Source organism: Phyllostomus discolor, chromosome 4 (assembly GCF_004126475.2).
Source record: "Phyllostomus discolor isolate MPI-MPIP mPhyDis1 chromosome 4, mPhyDis1.pri.v3, whole genome shotgun sequence".
NCBI lineage: Eukaryota > Metazoa > Chordata > Mammalia > Chiroptera > Phyllostomidae > Phyllostomus > Phyllostomus discolor.
The window spans coordinates 189610586-189624432 of NC_040906.2; the positions used below are offsets into that span (position 1 = coordinate 189610586).

Sequence of the window (13847 nt, forward strand, 5' to 3'; positions counted from 1 at the left end):
TAAATTTTATATTATATATATTGAAAGATATAAAGTATAACTTCTCAAGATTTCTTTTAGTGAGGAAAAATAAGCCTCAAAAGATCCTGGAGTCACCTTAAACTTCATGTGACTGAGAAACCTAGACCCTTCGGATCTTCCTTGAAGAGTGATCTTTTTGGTCGTGGGGTACAGAGACTCACTCAGTCCCGCCCAGAAGGATAGGTGTTTATGGTGAAAGGGTAGGTAGAACACAGTTTGGGAAGCGGATGGATCATGAGCGCGCCGGGCTGGGGGCCTGGACATTCATATCCCCCTGCGGAGCAGGTCTTTGTCGCTCCTATTCCCTCACTGGGTCTCAGCTTTTGTTAGAGCCCGCTTCTAGCACTTCCGCCCCGCCCACCTCTGCTGCATCCTCGAGTTTCTGCCCACTCAGACGTTTTGCTTTCTGCAGGCCCATTTTCACTACTCCTCCCAAAGCCCTTTCTCCGCTTCAGCCTTTCTATCAGATGAATCATTCTCCCCTTTCAATTTTCAAGGGAGACTGATTGGCTTACCCGATTACCTTTTACTGTTCAGTGAGAACTGTTTGTTCCAGGTCACCTCCGAGGATGAGGGCCAGTTTATGGACTGTGTGCTCTTGGGTCACATGATCACTCTTAATCCAATCAGTTATTGGAAGGGGTTGCTTTCTGGATAGTTGTTTGTACAACCTCTGCCCTGGGACGGTTTGGGTCAGTTCTCTCAACAGAGCCTCGGTTTCCTTTACAAAGGAAAGGAACTCCAGGTACACTACGAGCATATAACACACACACGCGCGCGCTCACAAGCGCACACACGCACTCACTGATGAAAACAACCGTGGCTGAAATGTATGAGTAAGTTGACTGCATCATGCAATTAAATGTAGGAAGTAATAAATGAAGGGAAGAAACCTCTATTGACCCAGAATCAAGAACTGGCTTTGTCCAAGTAATTTCTTTGCAGTAGAAATAGGTTTTCAAGGTGAGTTTTGTTTTGCAAATCAGACTATTCTGCTGTCCTGGAGTTTTCCAGAGGCTCCTGCTTCTGGCGTACAGAACCAAAGTCAGGTTCCTCCTAGGAGACCTCAGCGTTCAGCACTTTGGGGGCGCTTCATTTCTTCTGTTATGGGAGAGATCTTGGCAGGAAACCACGCCAAGGACCAGATGCCTGGGGCTGGGGACCACTGGCTCTGAGTACCGCGGAGGAAAGGCGGCGGTAGCCCAAAATCTGCGAGAGTTTCCCACCTGTCTGGAATCTGTCCCCTTATCGGGAGTCTCCCGAGTTTCTTCCTTTCATGCTTGTCTCTGGGAATGTGGGCGGCCCTGCTCCTAGCGCAGGAACTCTTACTACCCCCTCCCCCCCTCCTCCCGCACACCACCAGCCTTTCTCTTTGCTTCAGTCACTTCCTTCCTCAGCCTCTTCCTCCCCTGGGCGGTGAATAAGATAACGCTTATTAGCCCCGGGCTAACGCTGCAGCACTTTTTCGTCGGAAAAGAAAAGGAGGCGGAGAGGTAAGTCAGTCCCCTGGGACGCTGTGGCCAGGTGTAAGGGATGGACCCGGTATCCGGTGGAGGCCAGGCCACGCCAAGCAGCTGGAGAATCGTGGGCAGCGGGTGGAGAGCCGGCGTCCGGGAGCGGAGCGCGGATGTTAGAACTGGAATCCGGCCGGGGCGGTGCAGGGGGCTGGTGGGCGCGCCCACCGCCCTACGGCTCCCGCAGACTTCCGCACTCCGCTCACGTGACGCTTTGCCGGCTCGGTGCGGACGGGGAAGCCCGCGGCTCTGTGCCGATTTTTACCGCGGTGCAACGTGTCGCCTTTGCACTTGGCGGGGTCGGGAGGTAGTTCTGCAGAGCAGGAGAGGAAGGGTTGGGGTTGCGGGGAGAGCCACCCACCATGGCCTCAGGACTGTGGGTTCTGCGGCGCGGGCGGTGGGTGCGGCTCTGTGCTCTCCCCATTGTACAAAGGGTCGGGGGGTAGTGAAGAGACACTAGGGGTTTGTGGAACTCGGAGTGGGGTCTGTTTGCCTTGTCCAGTTTGGGCGCTCAGTCTCACGGCGCACTGGGGCGCAGGGAGCATGGGGAGCGCGGGCCGGGGCGCTGGCGCTGGAGTCGCGGAGACAAAGGCTTCCGGGACGGGGCCCTTCCCGGGGAGGCCGCCCCAGAGCCCACGGGGCTGTCCCGGAGCAGCGGGTCGAGCCCCGCATTCCCCAACTCCAGGGCGGGTGGTGATCGTGCGGGGTACAGGGTCTTGGGAGCCCTTCCGGGCCAGCTCCCAAACCTGGAGCAGGGATGACCAAATATGGAGTGTGTGCGCGCGGGCGAGCCGGCAGGAAGGAACCCAGTCATCCTTTGACCAGCTTCAGCAGCTGGTCTCGAACTGCTTAGGAGGGCGGGGGGAAAAGTGACCGGCCCTGGTAGGTAGAGTTGGCTCCTGATTCCCAGACACCCCGTTCAGGAGGCTTTAGACCTTGAATATTAGGAAATCTGCATGTACTGCCTCCAAACTTGTAAAAAAATTACAAGAGGGTCCTTGAATAAATGTATATTAATGGTGGAGTTTTTCATCAAATGCCCAGTCCTCTGACATTCTGCTTTCTTTGTAAGTCCCAGGCACAATGCCTAATTACAATCTGTCACAATTAGAAGGCCCGCCTAGCATCTGCCACCGCCTTCCCAGCTCCTCTCGCTGGCCCAGCCCATCGACGGGCTCTTTCTTCCCCTTGACTTGCCCTCTTACGGCCTCCCTTGTTTTTGTTTTTGTTGTTGTTGTTGCTTACTCCAGTCCTAGGCCTGTGTCCTGCTAAAATGCTATGGGTCTTCCAAGGGTTGTGTAACACTATCCCCCCCCCCCTTTGTCTCTGCTAAATAATGAAATAAAAAAAAATCGTGCCAAATTATGTATGGTAGCATGTTCTGACTTAGGAAGTACTCAGTTTGTAGTATTTCATACAAATACAACTCTATTACATTTACTGCACCTTGAATAGTAACTAGCAAAGAAAAGGACAAAAGGGAGGGGGAGCTGGAGGAGGAGGATGTGGTAGAAACAGCATTTAATTGTGGGGAGCCCCTCTGAGCCAGTTTCATTGTTTATAAAATGGGGATAAATAATAAATACTTTGCAAGGCTCTTAGGATTATGAATTAACATAGATAAGGGGCCCCGTGTGTAATTAATTATAAAGAAATGCTGGTTGCCTTCCCTGCCCTTCTCAAAATTGGATGAGCGTACATCTGTTTGATATGATGCCGGTATTTACAAATACATAATAGTAGGATTTCCATTTTGAGTCTCATTATTAAAGGAGAACCATGTCTGAAATGTGTGGCTGGTGGTGGGTGGTAGGCATGGAGAATGGTGTTAGAGAAATTTTCAGAGTGGGAGGAAATCATAGAATCTGAGAACTAGGACTAGAATGACATTTAATTCTCCCTTGTGATCATTGTGGGCTGATTTCCTCACCAACACCCCCAGATCCATACCACTTGTGCATGAATGCTTCCAGGAACAGGGTGCCGACTTTGTACATTGTTAGGCAGTTTTGATTGTTAGAACAATGTTTTCTTATATGGCTACCAAATCTGCCTTTTTATTACATCTTTCCGTCCTGTCCAAGAGCAACACAAAACGAGACTATTCATGTAAGTACATAAAAGGAGCTTTAATTAAAAAAAATAGTGGTAGGTCTTCCCTAGGCTAACTTTTTGGGTTAAAAGTCCTTAATCAAGTGCAAGTGACAGAATTTCATTCAAACAACACAAGCTAAACCCAGGCAGTTGATTGGTTTGTGTAATGGGAAAGTCCAGGGTCATGTAGAGGCTCAGTCATTGTTATGTGGTTGGACTTCTATTTGTGCCAACTTTATTCCTGGCAGATTTTCCCCATGTAGTAGCTGTGTACATCAAGGGCTCTAAACTTATACCATAGAACCCAGTGGGACAGTGTAATTTTACTAATAGTTATGGCAAAGTCCATGGGCTGAGCCTCCCTGTTCATGATGAGGTCACCTACCTGTGCCCCAAATCAGTTATTCTGGCTTTGAACCACTTCTGGAATTTAGGGTGAGGCCCTATCCAAGATATGTGGAGTTAGAGCTAGGAAAGAATTGATCCAAACAAAATTAGACTAATGGTGCCAGAATGTGGGATGGGTGCTGGGTAGGTACAAGTGACAGCTGTCCCCCATGCTGACATTTACAGGTGTTTTCTCCACCATAATTCTCATGGTAAGTCTTTTAGTTGTATCCTTGTGTGTATTTTAGTTTATGAGTATCTTTCTCAAACTATATCATGAATTCACTATAATGTTATAAATAAAATTCACCAACATAAAGTTCCTAATATTTGGATGCTATAATTTTTTATGTAGTTGCATTAACCTCAGATGTTGCATTTCATTTCAGTACAAGCTTCTTAAATTATAATATCCACACATATAATGTAGCAGATGGCAGTTGTGTTTTTAATTATTAGCTGATGGAAAATCTGGGGTCCCAATCAGCATAGTTTAAACATGGATGCCATTCGTGTTTTTAAAAGCTACCAGGAATTGGTTACAATTTGTCTGGATAAAGTTTTTTCCATTTTGTCACCACAGAGTAAACCATTCACACAACCCCCTTTTTTGGTCCCTTGTTTGATTTGGAGAACTTCTGAGTAGAAGACCAATTGATGCAAACTTTCTGACCCCCACATTGTCCCTTTTACTGTGAATTACTCCCTTCTTACAGAAACTCCTCTTCTTTGATCCAAGTCGGTCAGAGTTCTCTCCTCCACCTCTATCTACTTTCCCCTCTTCTTGCTGGTATTTCTCTCCTCTCACTTACATAGCTGTTTGCCAGGCCCCTTTACCTTCCCTTCACTTTCTCTGAGCGCTCTTCCTCCCAGAGCTGCTCTCTATCCCCCACTTAAATCAGAAGCTTTATGGTGACAGCTCCCACAGGTGTAGTTCCACCCTCTCTCCTGCCTTTGCTCCTCTCAGTCCATGAAACCAGAAGTTATTGAGCCTGTCCTCTTGGTGCCAAACAATCCAGCAGAGAGAGCATTATAGTCAGCTCCCTGCCTAGAGAAGCTGAGTGCCTGGTGGTGAAAGCCGAGAAACTGGTAATTCCAATCAAATGAAGTGAAGAGGGCAGGCGATGCTTTGGGCACACTCTGCAGGGGAGCTCTCCTACTCCAGGCTTCATGGAAGGCTTTGAAGGAAGTATTCACTAAGCTGGGACTGCATGTGTGGGAGTTGGCTCCAAGAAAGAGGAATAAGTCATAGCCTGGGCTGAAGAAACAGTATGGGGGAAGGTTGGAGGCGAGAGGCTGAGGGACATTTGAGGAATAAAAAAGAAGCCCCAGGTAGATGCAGCCTAGAGTTCAAGAAGGTGGGGTGGAGGAGGCGGGAATGGTGGGCAGAAGCCAGCCCATGGAGGGCCTGGTGAGCTGAGATAACTTTAACAACTCCCATTACCTGAAGACGAATGCTATGCACCACAAGCTGTCCACTATAGTTAGGTTGTACTGAGCACTGCCCAGGGAAAAACATATCCCTGAGTGTGACCCAGAAGTCATCATTGCACTAACCTGACATTATTAAAATTGCCTTGTGTCAATCTGCCTTCCTCGCTGGATGGCAGGCTCCCAGAGTGGGGGAGTGTGTACCTCTATGTTGGTACCTCCAACTGCTAACGTAGGGACTGCCTTTTCTCCTTTGCTCCTCTGCTTTTGTACATGCTCTAGCCCATGCATAAAACACCCTTTCCCACCTGTCTGCCTGGCCTGCTCCTCCCCGGTGGGCTCCACGGAGCCTCCTGGGGCTTCCTCCGTTGTGCTCCCATAATGCCTTGGACCCGTCACTCAGCGTGCGGTCACACCGCTTTGCGTTCCCTCCCTGGCTCTGCTTCTGGAAGGCGAGTAGCCCTGCAGACAGGTCCTGTGTCACTCACCTTTTTACTTTTGATGGCCTGCGGAGAACCATAAAGACGATGGGCTTAGAGTTAAAAGTGGGTGCGAGGAAAATGGCTGCACTGTTCCCAACAGAGTGTGTAGAATAAGAGTGGGGTCCCCCCAGAGGGAAAGTGGTACCAATGGAGGGAAAACGGAGGTACTCTGGCACCATGTACGTCACACAAGTATTTTTAGGAAGAGAAGCACAATAAATCAATAGTGACAAATGCAACATAAAAGAAAGGGCCCTTGGATTTGGCAAGATGTGCTTAATGGGATGAAGAAATGACAGTAATAATGGATTTTTTTTCTCCCTCAGACAGCAATGAATGTGGATCATGAGGTTAACCTCTTAGTGGAGGAAATTCATCGTTTGGGTTCAAAAAGTAAGTATTGTAACACTGACATTGCCATTGAATTTACCTCAGAGCAAGTAGGACCAGCTTTTTTGGTAAAAGCCTAGGAAGGGGTCACTGGCGTCAGGACAGTTATGACAGCTCTGCCCTCAGTTCCAGGTGACAAGGGCCCTCAGTCAGGAAGTAATATCGGGACACACAAAGCTATTGGGGTATTGTGATTCTGATGCAAGGAATGGTTGAGATATTCCATTATCCTTTGAATGGAATGGAAATTGCTGTGCCTTGGCCCTGGCTGGCGTAGCTCAGTGGATTGAGCGCAGGCTGCAAACCAAAGTGTTGGAGGTTCGATTCCCAGTCAGGGTACATGCCTGGGTTGCAGGCCATGACCCCCAGCAACCGCACATTGATGTTTCTCTCTCTCTCTTTCTCCCTCCATTCCCTCTCTAAAAATAAATAAATAAAATCTTAAAAAAAAAGAAAAAAAGAAATTGCTGTGCCTCTTTAATCTGACTGCATTGAAATCCGCTAATTGAATCATGTTCAAATTTGTATTTGGCACACTATTAAAATTTATTTTCTGCTGTATCCTGCCAGCATTTTACAAACTTACAAATGACTAGGGACTAAGATTAAAATGACACTAAATTGTCTTTATTTTCTCCAAATTCTTGAGTATTTATGGACATATAATTAAGCCATCCTTTAGTTGTTTTTTTTTTTTAAGTCAGGTTTCTCTTGCAGCATATAAGCAGCTACTGTGAAATTAGTGACGTGTGTAATTGCTAGTATTAGTGTCCTTTTCCTAAGGTGAAATGAAAGTGACTATTGTGCTTGTAGCTGTGGGCATTTGTACATCTCAGGTAAGACGTGAAAGATTTGGGGACTATTTTGAAAATGTAAGAGCAATAGACATATTCAGCAACAACTAGGATAATGGAACTGAAAGTTATAAAATTACATCTTATAAGTGAAATATAGCTTTAAATTACCTCATAAGAGTTGTTTTGTCATTATAGCTTGATTCTTCTTACTTATAGCTCTGTCTGCTTATGAATAACAAGACATACGTTGAAAATTCCATTAAGCCATTAGTATGAAATGTTTCCTGTATTAGTTTTCTATTGCTGCCATAACATTACGACAAACGAAGTGATGTAAAACAACACATGTAATATGTTAGCAGTAATGTACCTTAGAGTTTTAGTTCATTGATGCTGCTCTCACAAAATACCACAGACCAGCTTATAAAGAGCAGAAATTTATTGCTCATAGTTGTGGAGGCTTAGAAGTCTAAAATCAGGGTGACAGCATGGTTGGGTTAAGTCTTCTTCCAGGTCCCAGATTTCTTGTATCTTCACACAGTGAACAGGGCTAGGGGTCTCTTTGTAGCCTCTTTCATTAATCCCTATGACTCATGACTTCAAATCATTACATCCTCATGACTTTAGCATCTCCCAAGGGTCCCACCTGCTAATGTCATTCCATTAGCAGTTAGGAATTGAACATAAGAGTTCTGGGGTCGAGGGGGAACACAAACACTCAGACCATCGCAGAGTCTGATAAGGGTCTTCCTGGGCTAAAATCGGGGTGTTGGCGGGGTGCAGTCCTTTCTGGAGGGTCTGGGGAATCTGTTTTCGAGTCTTTCCCTAGCTTCTAGAAGCAACCTGCATTCTTGGCCCCTGGCCTCTTTTCTCCACCTTCTAAGCTGCTGACATCGCATCACTCTGACTTGGTCTCCTGCCTCCCTCCTCCACGTCATAAGGACACTTGTGGTGACACTGGGCTCAGCCTCAGAGTCGAGGATAATCTCCCCATTTCAGGGTCCTTAATTTAGTCTCATCTACAAATGTCCCATTGCTGTGTAGAGTAACGTGTTCACGGGTTCTGGGCTTAGGACACGGATACCTTTGGGGGCCATTATAGTTTCTGTCACCTCCCCTTCATGGTCTCCGCAGGCACTTTATTTCTTCTCCAAACCTGAGTTGTCATCACTAATATATACCAAGAGAAAAATAAACTAGGCTTATAAAAGTTGGTGTGGACTCAACAACCGAGTTGAATCACTGGGTCAGGTACTACTTGGGAATCTCTACATGCCAAGCACTGTGTGAGTACATATGACATAGAGTGTGTTCCTGTGCCTCAAGTATCTTACTACAATACTTAGCTGAGAAAAATAGACTAAAAGCTTAGGAGACAATCATCAGAAAAAAATGGCATGCTAAACTGTGAGGTGCTGACATCCGATTCAGGACAGTCCCAGAGATCTAGGTGAGTGGAAATGGTAATTTTGAGGCACTCGGTGAATCCTTAACTAGCAAGTCGGACTTTGAAGGGCAGGACAGGCCAGTTTAGGAGACACGTGTGAGGAGACAGTGGAGGCTGTCATTTGTTTAGTTATGCTCTCAGACCAATGAGCAACCTTTCCTAACCCCACTTTTCTCCCACCTGCTGGGTAGAAGTTTGGTGAGTCTTATTTTCATCAGTGATGCCTCTACCTATGGTCCTCATTTCTGCATTCCCAGTTTCTCATGAGCCCTGGGAGGTCATGTTACTCCTGGGAGTAGCACAGTTGTTTGGTGTACTAGAGGGATTAAAGATGCATTTCCAGAGATTTGTAGCATTCTTTTTTCTCTTAGCTCTTTCTCCATCTCCGCTTAGTGTTTATTGGTCAAAGTCATTGTATGTAAAAGTTTAACCTCTATATCCTGTTTGACAAGGGTGAACTGAATCTACGCTCCAAAATTAGCAGCTTTACAGACCAGAGGACAACAAAGTAATCATCATAAATTAGGCCTTCTTGACTTACCTATTTCTGATCATGGATGGCTTATGAATTGGAAAGTATCTATGGAGATATGTTGTCTACTGACATGTTATGGTAAATTATTCAAGTTGTGTCTGGAATATTTTTGGTGAATTTAAATTATGGTATAGATTAATCCTATGTTGATTAACCTAAATATGATGTATTAGCGAAGGTGGGAATTGATGACCTTAGTTTTATCTGTTTCTTTTCAAATAAAATTCTTTTCTCATTTCCCATCCAGTAGGAAAAAATTAAGTGGATAAATATTATTTAGAGATTTAAATTCTTTCATTCAACAGATATTTCTTGAGTGCTGCTTTTACGTTTAAGTGCTGGAAATGTGAAAGCAAACAAGATTCCAACTCTGCCTTTGTGGGTCCCTCTGGGTGGCAGGTGGAGAGACAGCATACTGAGAGCCGGTGCCGGGAAGTGGCTGAAAGCACGCGCTCTGGAGCCGGACTCCCGGAACACGTCCCAGCTCCCGAACAGGCGTGCTGTGGGGCCCTGGGAACACCGCTCAGCTTTTCTGTGCCTTGGTCTCCTTAGTTGTAGATGAATAATACTCTGTTTTGCTCAAAGATACTTTATTTTTTCACACTTGGAAATTTCTAAAATAAGGATGTATCTTCTCCTACATGGCATGCGATAGTTAAATTGGTGGTTCAGCTGGAACATAAAATAATGGTCCCTCTTGAAATTAATTATGTCTTTGATGAAATGAGGATTAAGTGAGGTTTAATGACTGTAAAATGCATTGAATAGTTCCAGCAACACATTAATATCAATAAATGTTAACTATTATTACTATAATTAATGGTGAGTTCTTTGACAACTGTATATTCAATTTTATGAGACGAGCTATTAACACAGCTGAAGGCTTCTCAGAGAAGGTGACATTTGAGTCCATTCTTTTTTTTTTAAGATTTTATTTATTTATTTTTAGAGAGAAGGGAGAAGAGGGGGGAAAGAGAGGTAGAGAAACATCAATGTGTGGTTGCCTCTCGCATGGCCCCTACTGGGGACCCAGCCCACAACCCAGGCATGTGCCCTGCCTGGGAATTGAACCAGTGACTCTTTGGTTTGCAGCCTGGCACCCAATCCACTGAGCCACACCAGCCAGGGCAAGAGTCCATTCTTAAAGAAAAAGAATTTAGCTTGGGAAAGGGGTCTGGGTGCTGGGCAGGTGGCTCAGTGTAGGTACAATTACCAAGGCAGAGTTTTTCACATCACCTGGGATAGCAGCGGGTTGTTTGTTTTAGCTGGATCCGAAGGTGCATGGAGCAAGGTGGCAGGGAGACCAGGTGGGAGGTGAGTGCAAGGGCCAGCGGATGAGGAGTCTTATCTGTGACGCCACAACTTCACTTTATTTTAAGGGTAATAGGGAGCCATTGAAAAATTAAAGCAGGAAGTTGTCAATCACGTTTACATCTTGTAGTTTTTTCCACATTTTAAAATTCTGTACCAATATAAAGGATGTATTGAGGGTCAAAATGGAGAAAGGGAGGCTGGTAAGGACTCTTGAAGTTACCCACATGAGAATGAGTCCAGGCCTCAACGAGGGAATTAATTGTCCACCGAGAGGAGAAGCTAGAGTAACAGTAGACACAAAGAAAGTGGTATTGCTTGTGAGACTGAGGGGCGAACGGGCAGAACTCCAAGATTACACCCAGGTTACTGCCTTTGGCGCCCTTAAAATATTTAACCTGAATTTACCATGAGCTGGGCACTCTATAAAAGACTTTACCTATATTCATCTTGTAATCCTTGTAACAGCCCTGTGAGGGCTACATTCACCCTCATTTTATGGATGAGATGACTGCAGCTCAGGGAGCTCGAACGGCCTGCCCAAGGTCACCCAGCAGCTGCACTTATTTCTGGAATCGGTGAAATGGAGTTTCACTGCTAGAAGCTGAAAAAAATCAAAGAGGTACATCTTTGCTTTCCAGGCCAAGCACAGTCAGATTCTCTGTTTTTATTTACAAACTTACTCTTTTTTTCTTCTCATCTTAGCTTACTTGACATGAATCACTCTAGTTACCCTGTGACTCTGGCTTGGGACACTCCTGCATTTCTCTTACTCGTAATTGAGCCAGTGATCGCTGACCGACTGCAGAGTGCGTGCTGACCATCGCGTTGTGTGTTTTGGAACTGTGGCCGTCAACAACCCTGTGCAGAGGTTTAAGATTCCAATTTTACAGACGAGGAAACTGAGGCTTAGTGAGCTTAAGTGAGTTGCCCAAGGCCAAACAACTACTGGGCGGCAGAGATTTCATCTGAGGACGGTTCTGTGAAACTCCCCTTTAAAGTCCAGAACAGGTACTGCCTCCTTCGGCAAGCCTGTCTTCACCGTTCTAGCCCAAAGCCATCTTGCCTCTTCCAGACTAACTTGTCTTTGCTGCTCCCTGGGGTCCAATCACACACTGCGTTGCACTGTCGCTTTGTTAGGCATATACTGTTTGTTGCCTTGCAGGATTTGAAGTCATTTCTTTGGAAGCTAGAAAGTGATTCGATGGTTCCTTCTGTCTGCCTCCAGTGCCCAGCACAGCGCTGCATTCACAAGGGGAGGCTACTAAGGGCTTCAGGTTGGAAGCTCTAGCAGGGGAGCACAGGAACCCGAGAACCTTGGCCAGAGAATGGTCCCCTCTCACCGAGAAGGCCATCTTCTTGACAGTGGCGCAGCTTTCGGAGGGAAGAAGGTGAAGCAGTGCTGTAGGAAGGAGGTCGGGGATCAGCCAGGCAGGTGGAAGGAATCAACCAACCATGGGGAGGTGTCTCAGATTACTCTTATCTCTGAGTTTTCAGTGGATAGATTTTAACCAAAGATCCTCCTTTTGCTTACCTTAATTTTTAAAAGAAAACTTTATTGTCTAAGAGCAGTTCTACAGTTTCAGTCAAGCTGAGAATAAAGGACAGAGGTTTCCCAATTACGTCCTACTCCGCCACATGCACAGTCCCCCCATCATCAACGCCCCCACCGCACACTTTTACCATCGGCACACCTGCCTTGACACACCAGCCACAGTCCATGGTTTACACGAGGGGTTCAGTCTTGTTGTGGTACGTTCTGTGAGTTTGGACAAACTTACAATACATGCATCCATCATTATAGCACCATACAGAGTATTCGTACTGCGCTAAAAATCCTCTGTGCTCTGCCTGTACATCGCTCCCCCACCCCAACTTGTGAAAACCACTGATTATTTTACTTAGTTCTAGCTTTTTTCCATACTTTTGCCTTTTCTAGAATGTTCTGTAGTTGGAATCCTTCAGCATGTAGCCTTTTCAGATTGCCTTCTTTCACTTCATAATATGTTTCTAAGGCGCCTCCATGTCGTTTCATGGCTTGAAAACTCATTTCTTTTTAGTGTTCACCCTAATTTTTAACATCTGTGTTAAAAACTGGCCTCTGATCTAGGTAATCTAGGTATCTTAGTGAATACAGATTTCTTCATTTTTCAGGTCATCGGTCCCTCCCTGGGGGTTCCGAGCACATTCAGAATACACCTAGAGAAGCATTGCTCCTGACCTGGGGTTTCTCTTGTATTTGTTATTTTTATTGATTCAACAACTAACATAACAATTAAATTGAAATCTAGGCAGAGAGAAATTGGTTCACAGTAAGAAGTAGCACTGTAAGACATTCTTTTATAAACGTTTCTTAGGTTTCTTCCTGTCTGCCAAGATAATACTAAGGCTGGGACGTGTGCGGTGTGTTATATTTATTTAATCACTTTTTGGGTCTGGCAACAGGTTACCTTGAATTTATGACTATTAAATGTTGAATTGTAATTTTAGTTAACTTACAGGTAGATGTTTATTAAAAATTATGTAACTCTTTCGTACATGGGGGCGAGAAACAAAATTTGCATTGGCTAACATTGTATTTTCTCCAATTAGATGCTGATGGGAAGTTAAGTGTGAAGTTTGGGGTCCTCTTCCGAGATGACAGATGTGCCAACCTCTTTGAAGCATTGGTAGGAACTCTCAAAGCTGCAAAACGAAGAAAGATTGTTACATACGCAGGAGAGCTGCTTTTGCAAGGTGTTCATGATGATGTTGACATTATATTGCTGCAAGATTAATGTGGTTTGCCTATCATCGTTTACTGTTATTTTCTGGTAAACTGGAATATTTTCAAGTTGAAGGGCAAACATGAGCATACTTAATGTATTTTTATAGACCTTGTAAACAAAAAGAGATGTTTTAGAAGTCCGTCCTTTTTATATTTTGGAAGAAAATTTATGTATTACACTGTCAAATAAACAAAATCTATTATTTTTCTCAGGAATCTGGTTGGAAAATGTAGACATTGAGGCTTTTTTTTTTTGGTAGGCATGTGAGAGTGTTTCATAAATCATTCTTAGACAATTTCTACAGATAATTGACATTCTGTGAAAGCAAGAAGCAAACTGAAGGCCAGTTCCCCAAAAGAATATTATAATGTTTATGTAATAAAAACATGTAGCTATCTTAAAAGTGCCTTATTGTCTTATTTTGCCATTGAAGATTTATGTGCCTCTCAGAATCGAGTTTTTGCATCAAGAATAGGTAACTGCAGTAATTCTTAATTTGCAGAAAAACTCTCTTAAAGCTACAGAATCGTTTAAAAATTAAAAAGTAAGGATGGTTAGTGTTATGGTGGGGCCCCATTAAAAAAAATACTGCTTTTGATGCCTATCAAGTGCTTACATGGAGTTGGGGGCATGCCAAAACGGGTAACCCAAAAACTTCACTTTCCGGTTG

At 44.8% G+C, this 13847-nt stretch overlaps 1 protein-coding gene across 2 annotated transcripts; it reads left to right on the forward strand.

The window, feature by feature from the left end:
* The first annotated feature begins 742 nt into the window (after positions 1-742).
* Positions 743-13574, forward strand: ABRACL (ABRA C-terminal like). Of its 2 annotated transcripts, none has more exons than XM_036024786.1 (3): positions 743-766; positions 6256-6322; positions 13002-13574. In XM_036024786.1, the coding sequence occupies exons 2-3, from the start codon at positions 6262-6264 to the stop codon at positions 13184-13186; spliced, it is 246 nt and encodes an 81-aa protein (XP_035880679.1). In that variant the 5' UTR covers positions 743-766; positions 6256-6261; the 3' UTR covers positions 13187-13574. The 2 variants fall into 2 exon arrangements, with proteins under 2 accessions (XP_035880679.1, XP_028365283.1); XM_028509482.2 differs by lacking the exon at positions 743-766 and adding an exon at positions 1163-1514.
* Positions 13575-13847: the final 273 nt, after the last annotated feature.